At 39.4% G+C, this 23,789-nt stretch overlaps 1 protein-coding gene across 2 annotated transcripts in view; it reads left to right on the top strand.

The window, feature by feature from the left end:
* Positions 1–4,847: 4,847 nt before the first annotated feature.
* DYNC2LI1 (dynein cytoplasmic 2 light intermediate chain 1) overlaps positions 4,848–23,789 on the top strand; it is a 38,513-nt gene continuing 19,571 nt past the window's right edge. For both annotated transcript variants that reach the window (XM_061155508.1, XM_061155507.1), the window contains exons 1-5: positions 4,848–4,968; positions 6,734–6,851; positions 17,686–17,720; positions 18,734–18,803; positions 21,134–21,222. In XM_061155508.1, coding sequence (XP_061011491.1) covers positions 4,961–4,968; positions 6,734–6,851; positions 17,686–17,720; positions 18,734–18,803; positions 21,134–21,222 — 320 coding nt within the window. In that variant the 5' untranslated portion in view covers positions 4,848–4,960. The remainder of the gene's footprint in view (positions 4,969–6,733; positions 6,852–17,685; positions 17,721–18,733; positions 18,804–21,133; positions 21,223–23,789) is intronic.

Here is a 23,789-nt window from a genome sequence, read left to right as displayed (position 1 = left end):
TTTCAAGCATTATCTTTTGAATAATCTTCAAGAAATACCTAATGTTTTCATTGTCAAAGCTGAAGTGTACTACTAGTGAAAATGGTAGTTATTACCTCCTTCTGCACTCATGCTTTGTCTTTGTTGCTTTGCTCTATCCATATAAAAAGAAGCTGTTTGGACAAATTGTAATTGTCATATATATATGTGCTTATTGACATATATACAAAATGTATAAATCATGACGTTCTCCCATGATTTCGTAATAAGCCCCTTATAGGTAAGTTGATTGGACTGTGTCTAAAATTTTATTTTAAATATTCTAGATTTGTGTCTGTGTGTGTCCTTAAAGTCAAATACTGCCATAGCTTAGAAATGAATTTAACTCTCAATTTACAAGAAAAGTTCGTCACAACTTAAAAGTCTTGGCTTGAAAAAAGTGTTTGTTAGTGGTTGTTTGGACGAAAAAAAATACATGGTAGTCAGGTTCCTGGAACAATACTTGTAGCCCATAATTGTACTGAAGTATAATTCTGAAGAATTAGCCACCACGGATAATCATATTTTTCTAGAAAAAGGCTTTAAGTGTTGTGGGATACCAAGAACACATTTCACCCACCCCGCTCCCACCCCCAGCTGTCATGGAATTTGGACTTCTCAATGCTGAGTCTCTGGGCTGATTCCTGTGGACCAAAGGCTTTGGGAATGTGGGGACTGAGGAAGTGAAAATGAGGAGCTGGACTAACAAGGTGAAGCAGCTTTTCCACTAACTGGTTCATGCAGGGACCTCATCTCCCCTCATTTCCCCCCATCTCTTTTCCCTAAAAGAAAAAAGGGATTTTACTGCTACAGAGTACTTCATTTAGCAGGAAATATTGCCAATTTCCCTCAGAGAGGGAATGACTTGATTTTCTTAATGCTTGTTTGAAAAATTCCAGAGAAGGATTCTGATTAGCTCATGTTTAACTTTAAACACTCATATTAGGAGAGCGCTTAATTATTAAAACTCTATATAGTGGAACCTTAGGCAGTCATCAAAGCTATGTTTATTATGTGTTTTTGAAAAATTGATACAGGAAAATACATGTTGAAATCAGAATGTTAATTATACAGTAAGACCTCAGCTCATAGCAAAAAAGATTAGAATGAAAAACATCAAAATGTTGTTACTTCTGGCATTTGCTTATTATACCCTCTTGTTTTTCCTGTATACTATTTTTCCTACAATAAGCTTATGTGACTTTGAAAAAAAGGAAAATATATTAAAATTCTGTCACTTTCTGGGTTATTGTTAATAGCCTCCATACACGACTTCCAGACTGAAGCATCCTTCACACAGCTACAAAAAATTATCTCACTGAACTAAGGTCTAGTCGTGTTGTTGTTATTGTTCAGTAGCTAAGTCACGTCCAACTCTTTGTGACCCCATGGACTGCAGCACGCCAGGCCTCCCTGTCTATCACTATCTCCCGAAGTTTGCCCAAGTTCAAGTCCATTGAGTTGGTGTTGCTATCCAACCATCTCATCCTCTGCCACCCTCTTCTCCTTTTGCCTTCAATCTTTCCCAGCACAAGGGTCTTTTCAGCTTTCAAACTGGTGCTGGAGAAGACTCTTGAGAGTCCCTTGGACAGCAAGGAAATCAAACCAGTCTTAAAAGAAATCAACCCTGAATACTCACTGGAAGGTCTGATGCTGAAGCTGAAGCTCCACTACTTTGGCCACCTGATACAAACAGCCAACTCGTTGGGAAGGTCTAGTCATGGCACACCCCTATTTGAAATCTTATTTGGTTTCTAATAACCAATACAGTAAAATCCAGTTTGCAGTTGGGCTACCAGATTGCAGGTAGCCCAATCTACCTGCCTAGTTTATTCTTCCACCTTAGCCCCACTATACACTTCTACCCCAAACTGTTCACAGGTCACCGAATATACTCTGCCCACACCTTTACCTTTTGCATAATTTCTCATTTCATTCAGCAAGCAGCATAAAATTATCTCCTCCTCCATCACCACTACTGAAATCTGAGTCTTCTTGGGCTGATCCAGAAGAGAAGTTCTAATCTTTGTATACTCTTGAACAATTTTCATCTACCCTGAAAAGTCACTTTTTATGGCAGAAAGTGAAGAACTAAAGAACCTCTTGATGAAAGTGAAAGAGGAGAGTGAAAAAGTTGGCTTAAAGCTCAACATTCAGAAAACTAAGATCATGGCATCTAGTCCCATCACTTCATGGCAAATAGATGGGAAAACAGTGGAAACAGTGGCTGACTTTATTTTTTGGGGCTCCAAAATCACTGCAAATGATGACTGCAGCCATGAAATTATAAGACGCTTACTCCTTGGAAGGAAAGTTATGACCAACCTAGATAGCATATTAAAAAGCAGAGACATTACTTTGCCAACAAAGGTCTGTCTAGTCAAGGCTATGTTTTTTCCAGTGGTCATGTATGGATGTGAGAGTTGGACTGTGAAGAAAGCTGAGCACTGAAGAATGGATGCTTTTGAACTGTGATGTTGGAGAAGACTCTTGAGAGTCCCTTGGACTGCAAGGAGATCCAACCAGTCCATCCTGAAGGAGATCAGTCCTGGGTGTTCATTGGAAGGACTGATGCTGAAGCTGAAACTCCAATACTTTGGCCACCTCATGTGAAGAGTTGACTCATTGGAAAAGACCCTGATGCTGGAGGGATTGGGGGCAGGAGGAGAAGGGGACGACAGAGGATGAGATGGCTGGATGGCATCACCGACTCGATGGACATGAGTTTGTGTGGACTCCGGGAGTTGGTGATGAACAGGGAGGCCTGGTGAGCTGCGATTCATGGGGTCGCAAAGAGTCGGACACGACTGAGCAACTGAACTGAACTGAATGCGAAGAGTTGACTCATTGAAAAGACCCTGATGCTGGGAAAGATTGAGGGCAGGAGGAGAAGGGGACGACAGAGGATGAGATGGTTAGATGGCATCACCGACTCAATGGACTTGAGTTTGGGTAAACTCCAGGAGTTGTGATGGACAGGGAGGCCTGGCGTGTTGTGGTTCATGGGGTCGCAAAGAGTTGGACATGACTGAGCGACTGAACTGAACTGGACTGATGAAGACTCCGGAGGCAAAAAGATAGAAAACAGAATTAAATCACCTTAATTAGATTCACCTTAATTAAATCAAGGTGAATCAAGTGACTCACTCCTAAATCAATGCTGGTGATTAGGGCCCAGCCAGATAACCTTCACCTGGTTACCATACTCACTCTTTCAACCACCTGTTCCAGTTATCCAAACCATTATAACTTTAAGTTGCTAATACTGTGCCTAGTCCACAGAAAACATTTGGAAAAATGTTACCTTCCATTATTGTTATCCATAGCAATAGGGCTTCCCAATTAACATGCAAAAGGCATATAAAGTTCCAGAACCCCAGTCATCAGGATTTATCACAATTTGTCCCACATCAGTTTGTGAGTTTATAGGTGGGCTAGCCCCAGAATATATAATGGACACTGACTCCATGATGTATCAGCCTCCCTTGCCACCAAACTTTCTCCGTTGAACTCCCCGCCATTACTTCCCTTCCTATGTGTAACTGTAGTCTTCTGTGTCTCCAAAATGCACCTAAGTATTGGGAGAATTTTGTCCCCAAATATTGTATCAGAAGTTAATGCCTTTTATTTCCATCTGCTTCATTTCCTTGTGTTTCTTCAAAGCTGCTGATCAGCCAGTTACCTTACCATAACAGGCTTTAAGCACTTAAAACAGTGTTTCAGACACACATAAGTTATGTTTTACATATGTTTATCTCATTTAAAACTCAAAATTTTCCCTGCTTTACCAGATTGGAAGATAAGGCTCAGAGAAATTGAGTAATTTATCCCTAGTGGCAACTTAGTGTGGCTGAGTCAGGACTTCAAACTATCTTACTCCAAAGTTCATATTCTTGAACATCACACAATAGAGACTAAGCAAATGGCAGAACAGTAGAGGGAAATTTCTCCTTCCAACAATCAGCTCATCTTAGGCTAGAGAGCCTGGGTCAGCATTCAAGGCAGATCAGACACTGTCACCGCCATGAAAGTTTCACCAACTCCTTTAGGCCTAGTCACTTGTTCTTATGTAAATTGTACATCTCTACAATAGTTTATATCTTTGGCTACCTTTAATTAGTTTGTGTGTCATATGGTAATATTAATAACTCATTGTTTGTTATTGACTTGGATATAAGTAAATGAAGTATTACAGAGATGCATTTGCTTTATTAACTTATTAATAAACAATGTGCTGGGCTTCCCTGGTGCTCAGATGGTAAAGAATCCACCTGCCATGCAGGAGGCTTGGGTTTGATCCCTGAGTCAGGAAGATCCCGTGGAGAAGGGAATGGCTACCCATTCCAGTTTTCTTGCCTGGAGAATTCCATGGACAGAGGAGGTTGGCGGGCTAGAGTCCGTGGGGTCGCAAAGAGTCGAACATGACTAAGCGACTAATATTTTCTCTCACTTTCAAACGATGTGCTGTTCTACGAAATCTGAAACAACCAAACAAACAGAAGGCTGGAAAATACTAAAATCTTTGCCTCTAGTAAATCACTAGAAAACAGCTCAGGAGATTGTTTCGTCCTCCACTCCCAAATAACTGTTACTGGGGAAAGAAAAGTAATTGAAGACAGAGACCCCTGGCATATAAATAGTCCGTACGCAGGAGAATATTTTTTAAATAAAAGAACACTTCCGGTCCAGAGTTTTTTAAGTCCCAGATTTACTGCCACGAGTCTCCTCTCCCATCCAAAACGTCTCAGCTGAGACGAGAAAAGAACGCTGAAAACTACCTTTCCCATGATGCCTCTACTCCGCACGCAACCCATGAGTGTGACGTAGCTACCATGGCAACGCAATACCCTGCTTTAACCCGGCCTCTCTCCGAGTTCGCAGCGCGGCTGATTCTAGGCTGGGCCTCACGCGGCGATCAGGACTCTGGGGCAGCCAAGCCACGATGCCCAGGTACCCCTGCAACCCTGCTTGAGCCTGGTTTACGCAACCCTCGAGAGTCTCCCTTCTTTCCCAACTCAGCCTGGATGGGGTGGAGGCGGGGAGCGGCGGTGGAGGGAGAGGCCGCTGCCAGTATATTTGGGGAGAGGAGTTACACGCGAGACCCATTGTAGGTTTGTCCTGTTTGCAATTCCTGCCTGGTTGGTCAGGGTACTATCCTTGAGAGTATGCATTCTGCCAAAAGTAAGTAGAAAAGTTCCAGAGGTGGAAAAGTTAAGAGGTGTTGAAAGATGATTCAACTCCAATCATTCATTTCTTCAAAAAGTTTTTTGAGGGCCCGGAAATTTTCTAGGAACAGGGTTTCAGGCCGTGAGCCAGACCACAAACCCACTTCCTCAGGGACCTCCTGTCTGGGTGCAGGGGTTTATGACAAAGATAAAAGAGGGGGAACTAGTGAAGACACTGTGAAAAATGTAAGGTCACATTTTAAGGGGAGGGGGGTGGGATTTTAATCACTTATCGGATACATTTTAGCTCTTCTCCATGATGTTTATTTTAGTTACTTGTTCTCAAGATCATGCCTAAGACTTCCCTGAACGACTTGTTAAGTCGTATCGTACTGGAGTCCATCACAGAGCGAGATTTCTGTTTGTTTTTTTTTTCACATCGTGGATGGGCTGTGTGATCTCGCTTGAGTTTATGAACCTTAAGCTTCCCATCACCATAAAAGGTTACAACACCTCTTTCTCTTTACTGCTGGGAACTTGAAAAGGAGATAATCACATTATGAAGAAATGGGTGTAATTGAAGAGTAAACAGGCCCAGACTGAGTTTCTAGGGGCTTGCCTGTAAAGTAAATGTGTGAATTTTAGTGCAGACCCCCCTTTTCCATTCCTGGTTCTTGAAAATAATAATTATAAACACTCACTAATTTTAAGTGATTATATATAGGCCAGACCCTAACCTAAATGAATTATCACATTTTACAATCATGGCAATCCTATGAAGTTGGTGTTGTTTTTTAGTCAGTCGTTTAGAGGAGAAGAAACAAAAGTGAGCCTGGGGACTAGCACAGAAATGTGAGAATATTAGGTGCTCAATAAATATTTGTTGAATGAAGGATCCAGAGAGGTTAGGTAATTTACTCAAGTTGGCATACTCTATGCAGAAAGTAGTAAGTAGATTCAGGCGGATAAAACATGAAATCTTACTCATATTTTTTAGTTCAGTACTCCATAATTTATTTAGGCTTTACTTAAAAAAAAAAATCTGTGTAGAGAGGTGAATGAAAGGATGATTTTCAAAAGGAATTTTAGGTAATTTTCTGCCTTATTTATATTTTAAAAAAGGAATCTTGAGTCAAAAAATATGTAATGTAAAGAAACTGAAACTATTTCAGGTAGCAAAGGTAAACTGGTTTTACATGTTTCCCCCTTTTGCTAGATGTTGGCAGTTTTCCAGTTGTACGTTTCCAAAAGGCACTGTACTTTCATGTGTGTCTGAGAAGCTAACACACAGCTTTCAGCCCTGACCGGGAGTCCCAGAATAAGACAACCTCACATCCTGGCAATAAAGGCCCTGTTTATCATTTTCTTCTTCCATCTAGTACACAAAAAATGACTAATCCTCCAAAGTTTCACCAGCTCACTGTCCTCCCCCACAAATGATATTGGTTTGTTTATAAATCTGATGGAAATGAAATTTCTCTGGGCTGGAAAAAATTTTTGTAAGGATTCTTTTTGTCTTTCTGAATTTTGGTTATCTTTCTCTCATATAGTGAAACTCTCTGGGAAATTGCAAAAGCTGAGGTGGAAAAACGGAGAAGTACTGGAAGTGAAGGTGATGGAGTTGAAGTTGGGGAAAAGTCTGTTTTCTTCATTGGCAGTAAAAACGGGGTAATGCGTTTTTTCGTACTCTTTTTACCGCAAGCCTTGTGATGATTTAATAGCCAATGGTAACATTTATTTTAATACTTTGGTAAAAATTTAGGTATTTCAACTCTAGCCAGATGACCAAGCTCCAGCCTGCTGGTTACTTTAAATCTGGTTGGGCCCTGCTCATGGAAGGGTGGGAACTAACACACCCAACCTGCCTCTTCTTATCAAGTGGTGTGTCCTGACCTGGGCCACAGGAGCCCAGAGGAAGGGGTACTTGTTTCTGACTAGATAGCCCAGAGGAGTCATCTTTTCCCAGTTTGCACAAAAGCACCATAAATACTATTCTAATGGTCATATTTATATATAACTTGTATAGCTAAAACAAGCATATATATATATATTAAAAACATGAACCATATAGAGTATAATACATTTACTTTCACTTATCTTAAACTAGTGTCACAGAAATGGAAAGAGTCCTGAAGATAGTCTAGTCTTCTGCAATAGGGATTCTTACCCTGGGATCCATGGAATTACTTTTTGGGGTCCATGAGCTCCCTAGAAATGTATGCAGAATTGTGTGTGTGCACTGGTATTTTTTTATGGGAAATTAGATTTCCCCAGGGTTCTAGTACCTCATCAAAAGGTTGAGAGCCATTCCAGACAGTGGTTGTATAGTCTAGGTTTGAATATTTCCAACAGTGGGGATGCTCTCTTTCACAAGGCAGCCTGTCTTAGGTAACCTCTCACTTTTGATCTTTCACTTTGGAGGAAGTAAGCTGCCATGTTGTATGCAGGTCCAGTCCACACGTCAAAGAACTAAAGCCTGTGGCCAAGAGCCAGCAAGGAACTGATTGCCTCTTGCCAGCAACCATGTTAAGGAGCTTGAAAAATGATTCTCCAGTTTGGTTGAGCCAAGAGATAACTTTTGTCCCAAATGACATCTTGACTACAACTTTATGAAAATTCTTAAGCCAGAACCATCCAACTAAGGTACTCTCAGATTCCAGACTCTGAGAAACTGGGTGAAATAATGGCTGTTGTTTTAAAACTTGATAAGTTTGGGAGTAATTTACTATGTAGCAATAGATAACTAATGCACATAAAGGCTACAGGAAATTCCCTGGCAGTCCAGTGGTTGCGACTTTCTGCTTTCACTGCCAACAGGATGAGTTAGTCCCTGGTCTGGAAATTGGGATCCTGTAGGCCGCATGGCCATGGCCAAAAAAAAAAAAAAAAAAAAAAGGTACATATAAAGACTAAGCAAATAAAAAACAAAGAAGTTTTAAACTTTGGGGAAAAGTTATTTGAGAAAGGAAACAATCATACTTCTGCACTTGGCATGGCAGAAAAATAAAATACACTTAACATTTTTTTTTAAAGATTATCCAAAAGATCCAAAGGTGTGTAAAGCAAAATAACAAGCCTCTGCACACAGTTCAGAACCTCTCCTCAAAGCCACCATTTTCATATCTTTTACCGTTTCTTCTATAATTGTACTTCTTTACTTCTGAATAATGTGCTTATGGGCTATTTCCATAAACACAGTGTTAGACATTACCTGTTGAATCTCTGATAGAAGACTATTTACTTCCACATCTCTCTCACACTCGCACTTCCAGTCACGTTGTGGTTATTGTTTTGAGCTAAATCAGTGTTCAGGGTTAACTTAAGTGTCTCTTTCACAAGTGGCTGCATGGCTACTGTCCCTCCTTCACATCTTGGGGATCCCCTTTGCATCTTTGTGTTGGAGCACCAGTTTCCTGGATCCTGTGTCTTCTTTTTTGTTGGTTTACTCAAGTATGTCTTTGTGGAGTACATTCTTTTGCAGTTTCCTGTGAAAGTATACATGGGAAATAAAATTTTTGAGGCCTTGCACATCTAAAATATCTTTATTTCACCCTCACTCTGGATTGAAAGTTTATCTAGGTATAGAATTCTAGGTTGGAATGAATCACTTAACCTCTCTCTAACCCTAGTTTCTGTGTGAGTCTGTTATTATCTCTTTTAGGAGTGACTGAAAACTCGATTCAGACTGAGTAAAACACTATCTTGAATAGTTGGTATCCCCTACACAGTTATACTTTATCTGTATTCCTCTCGTGATGTGTGCCATTAAATATCATATGGTCAGGCTGCAATCTCCAGTATACTGTCACAAGTTTCATGTGTTCATTTATTTTCATCCCAGTGCATTTGTTTATGCTGCCACCCCCTGCATATTTGCCAGTTACCATACAAATACACAAAGTGTGCTGCGGTTTTCCTCCTCTTTTTATTCTTTACAGTGATATATTGCACTCACTCATGCCACAGGCTTTGGTAATATATAATGAGGTCATTTTGTTTTTCTGTGATAATATTGCACTTATTATTACTTGCACAGTTTTGCATCTGTGGATGTAATGTATTATTCTAAGGCCTCGTCTCAGCTGCTTTGTCCTGTGAATTATGTGGACCTTCTTCCATTATTCTCTTAAAATTTTTTTCTTAATGTCATACCTAATGACATCTCAGTTTATCTGGACCTTTCTCTCTTGTTTTCTCTAATCTCATTTGATTGTCAAGTTTTTCGGCATGATCTTCTTTTTTTTTTTTATTATTATTATTATTATTTTTTTTCCAGTGGGTTTTGTCATACATTGATATGAATCAGCCATGGATTTACATGTATTCCCAATCCCGATCCCCCCTCCCACCTCCCTCTCCACCCGATTCCTCTGGGTCTTCCCAGTGCACCAGGCCGGAGCACTTGTCTCGTGCATCCCACCTGGGCTGGTGATCTGTTTCACCATAGATAGTATACATGCTGTTCTTTTGAAATATCCCACCCTCACATTCTCCCACAAAGTTCAAAAGTCTGTTCTGTATTTCTGTGTCTCTTTTTCTGTTCTGCATATAGGGTTATCGTTATCACCTTTCTAAATTCCATATACATGTGTCAGTATGCTGTAATGTTCTTTACCTTTCTGGCTTACTTCACTCTGTATAAGGGGCTCCAGTTTCATCCATCTCATTAGGACTGGTTCAAATGAATTCTTTTTAATGGCTGAGTAATATTCCATGGTGTATATGTACCACAGCTTCCTTATCCATTCATCTGCTGATGGGCATCTAGGTTGCTTCCGGCATGATCTTCTGATCCTCCTGACATTATGTTTCATCTCTTATCAAGGTATAGTCATTCTGTGTGAACTATTATATACAGAATGAATCTACAAGGTCCTACTGTATTGCACAGGAATTGTATTCAGTGTCCCATAATAAACCATAAAGGAAAAGGAAAAAAATAAAGGTTGTAGAAAAATTTTTTTCAAAGGGTTAATCATTCTAGTGTTCTTAGACTGTGGCTCAGAAAAGTTTATCACTGACTAGTTTTTCACTTCCCAGAGCTTATTTTCTCACCCTACACCTCAATCTCTAGGTGGTAGAAAAGAGGAAAGGAAGCTATCTAGACCTCCGTGTTTTTGCTTTTCCAGTTCTCCATTGTCTAAGATCTGGTTATTATCAGATCCTTTCCATGGTTCTGTAAAGGACAGAAAATAGTAGGCACACATCTTCCACACGCATCTTATCAATTATGTTCCCCTTTGCTGATCCTGAAGATGACTTCTGATCCATAGCATTCCAGGAAAGTGTTGGCAGTTGAGATAAAATTTGTCATTTCTTACTCTAGTAATGTCAGTTATCTCCACACAGATTAGCAGAAGTCAGCCAAAATCCATGGGTTGATGTGTGCACAGGTTTAGCAAACCCTTAAGATCAACAGAGAAATAATTTCACTTAGAATACCACATTATATCTTTTGAGAAGTTTAAGTATTGTGTACTATAAGGGGAAGTTAGTTAAGAAAAATGTTGACTAAAACATTAATGTTCTCACTGAGACATGATTGGAAAATACCCAGGTGAAAGAATTTTACATATGAAATAAGTTATTATTTTTATCACCTAGTATTAGGATAATTACATTTTGAAAATAATATTTAGACATCTTGTGCAAATTCATGGTCATGGAACCATTGAATTTGAAGTTAATGAGCTAAATTTATACTTAGCTAATACCATATTTCAACATTTGGAAAACTAAGATAATGGCATCTGATTTATGGCAAATAGATGGGGAAAAAGTGGAATCAGTGACAGATTTTATTTTCTTGGGTTCCAAAATCACTACAGATGGTGACAGCAGCCATTGAAATTAAAAGACATTTGCTCCTTGGAAGGAAAGCTATGATAAACTTAGCATATTAAAAAGCAAAGATGTCACTTTGCCAACAAAGTTCTATATAGTCAAAGCTATGATTTTTCCAATAGTTGTGTATAGATGTGAGAGTCGGACCATAAAGAATGCTAAGCGCTAAAGAATTGGTGCTTTCAAATTGTGGTACTGGAGAAGATCTTAAGAGTCCTTTGTACGGCAAGGAGATCCAACCAGTCAATCCTAAAGGAAATCAATCGTGAATATTCATTGGAAGGACTGATGCTGAGGCTCCAATACTTTGGCCATGTGATGTGAAGAGCCAACTCAGGGAAAAGACCCTGATGCTGGGAAAGATTGAGGCCAGGAGGAAAAGGGAGCAACAGAGGATGAGATGGTTGGATGGCATCACCAACTCAAAGGACATGAGTTTGAACAAACGCCAAGAAACAGTGAAGGACAGGGAAGCCTGGTACACTGCAGTCCATGGGGTCACAGGGTTGGACATGACTTAGCAACTGAACAACAACAATACCATATTTAGTGTGAATTAGTACTTACATTGATCTAGGAAAAATTATAGTAGTAAATATAATTTAAAAGATTTTAACTATATTTTTATTTCATAACTTGACAACATTAGGGTCTTCTACCTCAATTGAGTATGAAAGTCAGGATCTATTTAAATATCTAAGTCAGCATCTAAGTTAATAAGTCATTATCTTAAATAATATTCATTTTTTAAATTCAGTTACTTCACTTTTAGGAATTTCATTTAAGGAATGATTGAATTGTGGTAGCTCAGATGGTAAAGAATCTGCCTGCAGTGCAGGAGACCAGGGTTCAATCTCTGGGTCGGGAAGATCCCCTGGAGAAGAGAATAGCAGCCCATCCAGTGTTCTTGCCTGGAAAATTCCATGGAGAGGAGCCTGGTGGGCTACAGCCTATGGGGTCGCAAAGAGTTGTACATGACTGAATGACTAACACACGCAATGATGTTTGTCACAGGGTTTCAAAGGGTTGTTTATTGTTGTGAAAAATAGGGAGGAAAGGACAGCATATCCATCAGAACACTTTAGTAGCAAGAGACCCTGTCCCCCTCACTGTAAGTTTCTGTTGTTTAGCCAGGGATGCAAAAAGGGTTTGGAAGTAGCCATACAGAGCAGGAACAGATGTATCGTATCTTCCTGAAACTTGGCTTGGATTACAAAGTTCTGGCCAGAGACACAGAACTGCTGATGACACTGTCTAAAAAAGGTCGAGACTTGCAGATCCAAGATGCTGATATTCATTCTATTTGGGGTTTATATTACAGACCTTCCTTGACTTACGGTGGGGTTACATCCCCATAAATATTGTCAGTCAAAAAGTGCATTTAACACATCTGACCTAACTGATATCATAGCTTAGCCTACATGCTTGTGTGCTAAATCACTTCAGTCATGCCCAACTTTTTGCAACCTCATGGACTGTAGCCCACGAGGCTACTCTGTCCATGGGATTCTCCAGGCAAGAATACTGGAGTGAGTTGCCATGCCCTGCTCTAGGGAACCTTCCTGATAGCTTAGCCTAGCGTTCCTTAAATGTTCTCAGAATATTTACCTCAGCCTACAGTTGGGCCAAGTTATCTAGCACACAGCTGGTTTTATAAGTGTTGAATATCTTGTGCAGTTTATTGAATAACATACTGAAAGTGAAAAACAGAGTGGTTGTAAGTGTACTGGTTGTTTCCCCTCATGATCGAGGGGCTGACTGGGAGCTGCAGCTCACTGCTGCTGCCCACCATCACAAGAAGAGTTTATTAGTACGTATCGCTAGCCTCAGAAAAGTACAGTTTCTACTGAGTGTATATCCATTTCGCACTTTCATAAAGTCAAAAAATCATAATGGAACTATCCTAAGTTGGGGACTATCTTATTTTATGATATATATAATCTTAGCAGCAGCAGCAGCATATATATATAATAGAGTTGTAGTATATATGATACTATTTTATTTTTGTGCTTCATGTGTTTACCTAAGGGTGTGTTAAAGACATGTTAGCAGAAGTTAGTCAGGAACTAACTTCTGTGTCAATGAGGCTACATCTTTACCAGCCAGCGTCAGTGCCCGCCCAGGTAGCCAGAGCACGCTTTTGTGTCTGGCCTGTGTACCAGAAGGACACATGGACTTTGGAGGCCTCTCAGTAAAGATGAAAAAAGTAAAGTTCTGAAAAAAATGCTTAGAGAATGTGTTGCTTGTGCATGTGATTTTGGAAGTGGTACAGTTTCCAGTAGTGAAATGGTTCAAGATAGAACCCTGAAAGTGACATGTGGCAGAAGTGGAGTGAAGGACAGAGTCTCTTGAGGCAAAGGGCACCTTGAGGTCGGGGTCATAGGTGGGTTGCCCATGCCCATGTAGGGGTGAAGTGAACAAAACTGATGACACTAGTTGAGAGGGGAAGGCAGACTGAGCCGGAAGAGATGACAACCGAGAGGGTAGGCTGATACAAGCCTCTTGAGATTCCTGCAAGAGGAGACGAGTAGAGTAATTGCCTATAGGTGGCACTGGAGAGTGGGGAGGGCCCTGAAGTATGTGCCGTGATGAAGAATAAATAGCCTTTAATAGGACTGCAGAGGAAGTGGTCAAGAGATAGTCATATGTTAGTGCAGGCCAACAAGCAGAATGTTCTGCAGAAGCTGAGGATTCAGGGCAGCTGGATCTTAGAAGGGAGGAGATTATTATGCCAGATGAAGGGGTATGTAGAGGATTATGGAATTAGAGTTGCAAGGATGACAAGTCAGAGGAAGGCTGGACTTCTGCTGTGATGGACGTAGTGGAAGGGAATGTGGGATTCATTTTAATAAGTTGTTCAGTAAACTTGTACTATGTCAGTGCTTCTTGGACTTGGAAACCCCAGGAGTCTGTGGATGCCTTCTCAAAGGGCAACAGTTTACTAGTGAATTTTTAAAATTTGGATTGTTATTTTAATGATAACCTGAAAACTGATTTCAGTGCCCAGAGTTGAGTTTATTTTTATTTGAAATTCCACCAGGTAGTCTTATACATTTATATGAAATTATAATAAAAATGATTTAAATCACTGCTATGGAACCATGAGAATTTGAGAAGATTGGCTAAATATTATATAAGATTCCTACCAATTCTAAAATACAATAATTATGTATACTTTCCTGCACATTGAATACATTAATTTTTAGGTGTCATAGCCCTCATTATTTTAAAAAGTTAAAAATACACTACATGTGATACACATAAAGTGTAGGATATTTAGAAAATCCTGATTTTCTTTAGAAAATAAATTACCTATAAAGTTATCATGTGGAAACATTCAATTATTAAACATGTGATGTCTCTCTGGATTTCTGTTTGTTTCTCTATCTGTATGTGTATGTATATGCATCTCAAGGAAGAGATGATTTTTAACTGAAAATAGAGTCATGGTAATCTATTATGTATGTCTTACCATGTCAATGTGTCTCAGTTCAATTCAGTTCAGTTCAGTCGCTCAGTCGTGTCCGACTCTTCACAACCTCATGGACCACAGCACGCCAGGCCTCCCTGTCTATCACCAACTCCTGGAGTTTACTCAGACTCATCTCCATTGAGTTGGTGATGCCATCCAACCATCTCATCCTCTGTTGTCCCCTTTTCCTCCTGCCTTCAATCTTTCCCAGCATCAGGGTCTTTTCAAATGAGTCAGTTCTTCACATTAGTGAAGAAATATTGAAGAAGTATTGGCCAAAGTATTGGAGCGTCAGCTTCAACATCAGTCCTTCCAATGAACGCCCAGGACTCATTTCCTTTAGGATGGACTGGTCGGATCTCCTTGCAGTCCAAGGGACTCTCAAGAGTCTTCTCCAACACCACAGTTCAAAAGCATCAATTCTTCAGCACTCAGCTTTCTTTATAGTCAAACTCTCACATCCATACATGGCTACTGGAAAAACCATAGCCTTGACTAGACAGACCTTTGTTGGCAAAGTAATGTCTCTGCTTCTTAATATGCTGTGTAGGTTGGTCATAACTTTTCTTCCAAGGAGTAAGCGTCTTTTAATTTCATGGCTGCAGTCATCATTTGCAGTGATTTTGGAGCCCAAAAAAATAAAGTCAGCCACTGTTTCCACTGTTTCCCCATCTATTCGCCATGACATGATGGGACTAGATGCCATGATCTTAGTTTTCTGAATGTTGAGTTTTAAGCCAACTTTTTCACTCTTCTCCTTCACTTTCATCAAGAGGCTCTTTAGTTCTTCTTCACTTTCTGCCATAAGGGTGGTGTCATCTGCATATCTGAGGTTATTGATATTTCTCCCGGCAATCTTGATTCCAGCTTGTGCTTCATCCAGCCCAGCGTTTTTCATGATGTACTCTGCATATAAGTTAAATAAGCAGGGTGACAATATACAGCCTTGATGTACTCCTTTTCCTGTTTGGAACCAGTCTGTTGTTCCATGTCCAGTTCTAACTATTGCTTCCTAACCTGCATACAGATTTCTCAAGAGGCAGGTCAGGTGGTCTGGTATTCCCATCTCTTTCAGAATTTTCTACAGTTTATTGTGATCCACACAGTCAAAGGCTTTGGCATAGTCAATAAAGCAGAAATAGATGTTTTTCTGGAACTCTCTTGCTTTTTGATCATCCAGTGGATGTTGACAGTTTGACCTCTGGTTCCTCTCCCTTTTCTAAAACCAGCTTGAACATCTGAAGGTTCATGGTTCATGTATTGCTGAAGCCTGGCTTGGAGAATTTTGAGCGTTAGTTACTTTACTAGCGTGTGAGATGAGTGCAGTTGTGCAGTAGTTTGAGCATTCTTTGGTGTTGCCTTTCTTTGGGATTGGAATGAAAACTGACCTTTTCCAGGCCTGTGGCCACTGCTGAGTTTTCCAAATTTGCTGGCATATTGAGTGCAGCACTTTCACAGCATCATCTTTTAGGATTTGAAATAGCTCAACTGAAATTCCATCACATCCACCAGCTTTGTTCATGGTGATGCTTCCTAAGGCTCACTTGACTTCACATTCCAGGATGTCTGGTTGTAGGTGAGTGATCACACCATTGTGATTATCTGGGTCATGAAGATCTTTTCTGTATAGTTCTTCTTTGTATTCTTGCCACCTCTTCTTAATATCTTTTGCTTCTGTTAGGTCCATACCATTTCTGTCTTTTATTGAGCCCATCTTTGCATGAAATGTTCCCTGGGTATTTCTAATTTTCTTGAAGAGATCTCCAGTCTTTCCCATTCTTTTGTTTTCTCCTATTTCTTTGCATTGATCACTGAGGAAGGCTTTCTTATCTCTCCTGGCTATTCTTTGGAACTCTGCATTCAAATGGGAATATCTTTCCTTTCCTCCTTTGCTTTTTGCTTCTCTCCCTTTACAGCTATTTGTAAGGCCTCCTCAGATAGTCATTTTGCTTTTTTGCATTTCTTTTTCTTGGGGATGGTCTTGATCCCTATCTGCTGTACAGTGTCACAAACTTCCACCCATAGTTCATCAGGCACTCTGTCTATCAGATCTAGTCCCTTAAATCTATTTCTCACTTCCACTGTATAATCGTAAGGGATTTGATTTAGGTCAGTATGTCTATTCCTACATTATTCCTATGATCTGCATGTTATTCATTATATTGATGGTCATAATTTAGTCAGTCCCCTATTTGGAAATTTTAGATTGTTTCTGGTCTTTCACTTTGATATAACACCTACCAATAAAAAATCTTTCAATTATGTATTTTAGTACTATTCCAATTATTTATTTATATATCTTACTACCAAAAAAAGTCATTCAATTTAATCATAGCCCAGATGTAATTTGGAGTCACGATTTATCTTTTTTGGGGTAAGTATTGTAGGTTCCTTGGCTTTAAAAAACACATATATAGTGAAATAATCCATGTTTTTGGTAGTCCAGAGTTTTCTAAACTGCTTTCTTTGAATCCTAAAGGTCTCCTTTGGTAAACTTTCCCTGCTGCTGTTTTATTTAGATTCCTGTAAAAGATTGTCTTTAAAAAGTAAAGCTTTACTGTTGAAAAAAAAAACACAAAACAGTGACTTAAACCACTAAACCAGTCTCTGGCTCAGATGTGAGGTTAAGTCTCATGATTAGTGGCTGAGATGAGACCAGAACCTCTATTTCCTGACTCCTAAAAAGAATTTTAAAGTACATCTTCTAGAAATAAGACAAACCAAAAAAAGTATTCTAACCTGGAATCTGGATTGCTTACTTGGAATATGTCTTCAACATGTCCTATATTTGTGTGTTATCCTTTTTTATTTCCACTTCAACAAATTGGAATTAAAACATTTTAGAAGACACTAATCATCAGCTTAACCAGTAATTAGCATTAACGAGTAGAGAGAAAATTTAAGACAGCTGCCAAGTTGACCACTAAAATGAGGTTTGATTTTCTAGTATTTGTCATCTGTGGTACTTTATAATTATAATAATAGCAGTGTAGTTACACTCTGATGGAAAGTTGACAGTTAACTTTTTCCACTTATCAAACTTAGGAGCAATTCTGAAAGTTTCTAGTTTCCAGGTAATTTATCATTCAAGTGATTAAAAGCTATTTTGGGCCACAATTATGAACAATAATAAAATTTTACATGTGGATGACAGTAACACAGTATTCTTTCTTTTTGAATTTCTAGGGAAAGACTACTATTATTCTAAGGTGTCTTGACAGGTAAGTGTTATATTAAACTTTAGAATACATTTTTGCTTATTCTTGTTGCGTTAGGCAAGTTAGAATCTAAAAGACATATTTCCATTTTGCGACCTAAACAAAATATTCTAATTCTTGTGAGTCCATATTATGGCTTTTACAATCTTCCTTTAAAGATGAAACCAACAATAAGCAGAAAAAAATTATATAAGATTAATAATGGATTTCCTTATTTGGGGAAGAAGTTAACATAATTACTCAATCTGTAATAGATAGTACTTACTTGTTTTGGCTATGCTACTCTGATATTTAAACTTTTTAAATTTTATCTAGTTCATGATTGTTTGAACATTATAATCTTAGAATTGCTCATGGGTATGCTTTTGAAGCACATTATTGGTCATCAAACTGTACATGTTGCCATTTGTTTTATGTACTTCCTAGCCTTCTTTACCGTGGAAGCATGCCACCAGGTTAAGGTAAGGTTAAGGTGTTTGAGGAAGTTGGTAAGGAAAGTCTTCTTGGTTTGCAGCTCTCGTTAGCTAAATGATGCCCAGGTTTGAGCTATGATTTCAGTTGAGAACTGTATAAAAAATCTTTTATTGGTGTCTCCATTAAATTGATAGTCATTAGGTTCCCAAGCTTTCGCACATGGAGGCTGAGCATGAACCTATTGTCTTTGCTTCCCACGTGGCCTGGATGCAGAGGACTTATGCCCTGACACAGCCACCAACACTGCCAGCTCCTTCTCTGCTCCCCGAATGGTGTCACTAGGCGCTGCCACTCCATGCAGGTGCCATTACTCACCTCTGCAGTTGCTACTGAAGTCTGTTAAGATTTTTTTTTGAAGGCTTATTTAATTTTTGTATAAATTCTTAATCATTTTTATCTCAATGTGTTAAACACAGCGTAACTTCTCTGCTAATACAGTTCTTAAGAAGCAAAAATAAGGTACGATGATAGCTTAAGAAAATGATGGTTAAAAAAAAAAAAAAAAGAAAATGATGGTAATAATACTTGTCTTCACTGTACAGGGATGAGCCACCAAAACCAACCTTAGCTTTGGAATATACATATGGAAGAAGAGCAAAGGGACATAACACAGTGAGTGTCTTTTTGGTGATGTTGCTCTACACCTGTGTGGAGAAGTAAGGATGCTGACATTGTTTTACATTTCCCATCTTTTCCACAATCAATAAACACATCCAGGAGTACACTTCCTAGCTATGTAATACTTTTAAAGTCAAATGCAACTCAGCACAGAGGAAGCCACCCAAACTGTGAAAATATTTTGGCCTTCTCATTTGTCATGTCTTAAGATGCTTGAATAGGATTACCCTGTAACTTCAGTGTACAGGCTTTGGGCATATTTTCTTCTTTCAAATGAGAATAACATTGTGAGTTATCTTGTCTCCCCCCAAAAAAATCTGCTAAAAATATACATTTGACCTGTTGGATATTTACGAAAATATACTGCTTAAAATCCAAATTATTAGCAGTTTTACAAATACATCTTAAAGTTGGTAATCCTATTTGAGACCACAGGCCCTAACTGGCCATAATCCTATTTTCACTTCTGTTGGTTTATCTGTAGAGGAGAGTTAGAAATTGTTCAGGATAGAGGGAAAGTTTATAGTGTATGTTAGGAGAATAAAAAATTCTAAGTAGAATTCTCTTTTGGTGTTCCCATAAGGAAGAGGTCATTTCTTAAAGTTAGGTGTATGGAGAACAGTCTAGAATAAAGAAGGTCCCATATCTCCTGTAACTCCCATGAAGTGAAGTGAAGTCGCTCAGTCGTGTCTGACTCTTTGCAACCCCGTGGACTGTAGCCTACCAGGCTCCTCCATCCATGGGATTCTCCAGGCAAGAATACTGGAGTGGGTTACCATTTCCTTCTCCAGGGGATCTTCCCGACCCAGGGGTTGAACCCAGGTCTCCCACATTGGAGGCAGACACTTTAACCTCTGAGCCACCAGGGGCTCAATAACTCCCATAACACAGGCAAATTTTTATAGATTGATCCAATCTAAGTGTTTGATCATTAGACAGTATATAGAGTTAAAATTGGCTGTTGCTGCTTCCTGGATTCACCAGTGCAACTTGGTTATTAAAACTATGGAATTGAAAAGAAAAAACAATATATTGAGATGTGGGAGAACTTTATTTTTGTGAATCACATAAATTTTTGCATGAGTGATAAGCCTAGAAATAGGCTTATCCTTGTTTTGGGAGACTCTGAGTTAACTTTCATAAGCTTAACTTTTGAGAAAAGCTCTAAAAGCTTTTCTTCATCCAGTTGTGAATCAAGGGAGATTTTCCATTGAAAACTTATTTTTCCTCACAAACATTAGAGATTCAAATACCAATTGCAAAACAGTTTCAGTGGTTGAGATGATAACCTGTCAAAAAGCAAAATATATTTATCTAAAACTGCTGTAATGACCATCTGCCTCTTCCAAGTTCATGGTATTGGGCACATAAAAACTCATGTGATTTCTTTTTCACCTGTTTGTTTCTGCTAAACTTTACGCTATCAAGTTGGGCTTTTCTGTATTCATTCTAGAAGAGTCACATCTTTCTCAGATTGAAGGTCTCCTAAGAGTTCTAAACGGAAGAGCTTTATCAGCTGCTCACACAATCGTAATATCTTGAAGGCTCTCAGTATCTGGCTGGAAGGAGAAATGCCTTCAGCTAGCCACAGTCTAGGACAGTTGCCATGGAATAGATGGTCTTTTTTCCAAGCTACTTGGCTGCCCAGCCCTTTTAGTCCCCCTATAGTTTGAGTTCTCTGGAAAGGGAAGCAGTTGTAGAGAGTCCTTGTCCCCCGACCTACTGCTTGTATTGCCAGTGCCAGCCTGTCCCTGTCCCCAGGGATGTCAGGCCCAGACCAGCTGCTTATACTTCTGCTCGGTCAATCCTGATCTTCAGGCCAGACTGCTATCTGTTCTCCCCGTTTCCTCTTGTCTTGTCTTTATGTCTGATTTATTGTGTGAGCTTCTGTCTTCTCCCTCAATTAGGATGTTTTCCTGTCCAGTTGTTTTATTTCTACCTAAAATTATAACTATTTTCAAAAAGATAATTCCAAATGTGTTCAATTTGTTAATTTTATTTCTAATGTGAGTGTTTGCTACCTGTGATATTTACAGAGTTGGGGTGCTGTTTAATGTCTTCTATTAAATTAGGGTAGAATCAGGGCATTTAGTACCTGTGTATATTCTTAATGTTTCATCTTTGTTCTTTGGAATAGATGTTTTAGTGTATTTTGAGGGATGGGATCAATAAAGGAGAAAATTTTGACTGCCACAAAGGGTCTTGAGGACTGTAATATCTTGTATCCATAATTATTACTGGCTGGTGCTAATGAACTATAAGAACTATTTAAAATGTAAAAACATCAAAGAATATTAATATGAAAAAAACCCTGGTTTTTTCAGCCAAAAGATATTGCTCACTTTTGGGAGCTAGGTGGAGGAACGTCTTTACTGGATTTAATCAGCATACCAATCACAAGTGACACCTTACGGTAAGTGGAGCCAGTGAGGAATAGCGGTTAGTAAGTATCCAGTAGAGGCCACAGGATGAACATGAGGTTTCTGTGAATCAGAATTCGCAGGGACAGTTTTATGTTGCTGAAGGTTTACCTTCACTTCCTTTCTATGTGCCTAAACTGTACTGCTCTCAGAGATTTTCAAAGAACCAAGGTTCTGGTTCCAAATCGGGTAAGGAGTACGTCAAGGCTGTATATTGTCACCCTGCTTATTTAACTTATATGCAGAGTACATCATGAGAAATGCTGGACTGGATGAAGCACAAGCTGGAATCAAGATTGCCGGGAGAAATATCGATAACCTCAGATCAGATGACACCACAAGTGAAGAAGAACTAAAGAGCCTCTTGATGAAATTAAAAGAGGAGAGTGAAAAAGTTGGCTTAAAACTCAACATTCAGAAAACTAAGATCATGGCATCTGGTCCCATCACTTCATGGCAAATAGATAGGGAAACAGTGGAAACAGTGACTGTTTTTCTGAGCTCCAAAATCACTGCAGATGGTGACTGCAGCCATGAAATTAAAAGATGCTTGCTCCTTGGAAGAAAAGTTACGACCAACCTAGACAGCATATTAAAAAGCAAAGACATTACTTTACCAACAAAGGTCTGTCTAGTCAAAGCTATGGCTTTTCCAGTAGTCATGTATGGATGTGAGAATTGGACTATAAAGAAAGCCGAGTGCCAAAGAATTGGTGCTTTTGAACTGTGGTGTTGGAGAAGACTCTTGAGAGTCCCTGGGACAGCAAGGAGATCAAACCAGTTCATCCTAAAGGAAATCAGTCCTGAATATTCATTGCAAGGACTGATGGTGAAGCTGAAACTCCAATACTTTGGCCATCTGATACAAAGAACTGACTCATTGGAAAAGACCCTGATGCTGGGAAAGATTGAAGGCGGGAGAAGAAGGGGATGATAGAGGATGAGATGGTTGAATGGCGTCACCGACTCAATGGACATGAGTTTGAGTAAACTCCAGGAGTTGGCGTGCTGCAGTCTGTGGGGTCACAAAGAGTTGGACATGACTGAGTGAACTGAACTGAACTGAAGGTTCTGGCCTGTGTTAAAGTGAGATAGTTGGCATCCAACTAGTAACATATTTTGCAAGCCTACCAACAAAATATGTCAAATAACACTTGGGCAATATATTCACTTGACAAAAAGAAAAAAAAATATTTCGAAAACTAAATTTTAAAACTCAGTTCTTTTTAATACCCATCCAAGCATGAGCTAATTCAGTCCCTGAGTTTTTCCTGCAACTGGATATTATGTCTCCTTTAAAGTAATGGCTTCCTGAGCCACCAGGTGGCTTCCTTGGCGGCTCAGGTGCCTGCAGTACAGGAGACCCGGGTGTGGTCCCTGGGTCAGGAAGATCCCCTGGAGCAGGGAATGGCTACCCACTCCAGTATTCTTTCTTGCCTGGAGAATTCCATGGACAGAGGAACCTGGCAGGCTGCAGTCCATGGGGTCACACAGAGTCAGACATGACTGAGTGACTAACACACACTGGAATTTAATACTAATTTAATACTAATGTTAATATCACTGAGGGGCTTCCCAGGTGGTGCTGGTGGTAAAGAAACCACCTGCCAGTGTAGGAGACAGAAGAGACTCGGATTAGATCCCTGGGTTGAGAAAATCCCCTGGAGAAGGGCATGGCAACCCACTCCAGTATTCTTGCCTGGAGAATCCCCATGGACAGGGGAGCCTGGAGGGCTACAAGCCCATAGAGTCACAAAGAGTTGGACACAACTGAAGCGACTTAGCACGCAGACACACCAGTGAAACCTCATGCAATGAAAGTTTATGAGTTAGAAGAGGAAGAAAGTGGCTATTTGCTGACCTTAAAGAAAAAGAACCTAGGGGAAAACCTCAAGCTGTTTGGTGGTGTTTTCCTGAGAATGATTCCCACGTGTTGGCCAAATCAGATGTGGAAAATTGTGACATTTCTCACAATGTTCCTGGGAACCCATCTTAGCCAAAGAAAACAATTTAAAAATATGAAATATCTTACTGTTGTCAGAGTTTTAACACAGACCATTGCTGCTGGACCAGATACAAAGGGCTTGACAATTATTTGTCAAATTTCAACCATTAAGATCTTTAGAATTTTTTCTTGTTAACAGGATAATTGTTTTTCCATAACTAGCTAGTAATGTTGGCTTTCTTTGTCCAGGGATTTTTCTTTTCTTTTAAAGAAATAAAATTTAGTGTCTTTTACTTATCACAAAAATGTTTTATGCTCATAAGGAAAACTTGGAAAAATAGTGAAACGTACATGGAAAGTAAAAGCATCTGTGATCCCATGAAAAAGGACTATTCTCAACATACTGAGGTATTTCTTTCCGTGTTTTCAGTGTTGTAAATATACTTTGTACAGGTATGAGATACTGTGTATACACATTTAGATCTTGCTTTTTCACTTAAAACCACCATTTCCCCCGACATAATTTTTTTTAGAATCATGGGATTTTACAGCTGTGTAGTTCTCATTTGTCCTCCTTTAACAGAGACAAATAATTGAAGCTGCCTGGGAATTAGG

Source organism: Dama dama, chromosome 11, assembly GCF_033118175.1.
Source record: "Dama dama isolate Ldn47 chromosome 11, ASM3311817v1, whole genome shotgun sequence".
NCBI classification, from domain to species: Eukaryota; Metazoa; Chordata; class Mammalia; order Artiodactyla; family Cervidae; genus Dama; species Dama dama.
Note: the sequence above shows the minus strand (reverse complement) of the source record. Positions and strands in the feature narration are given on the sequence as shown.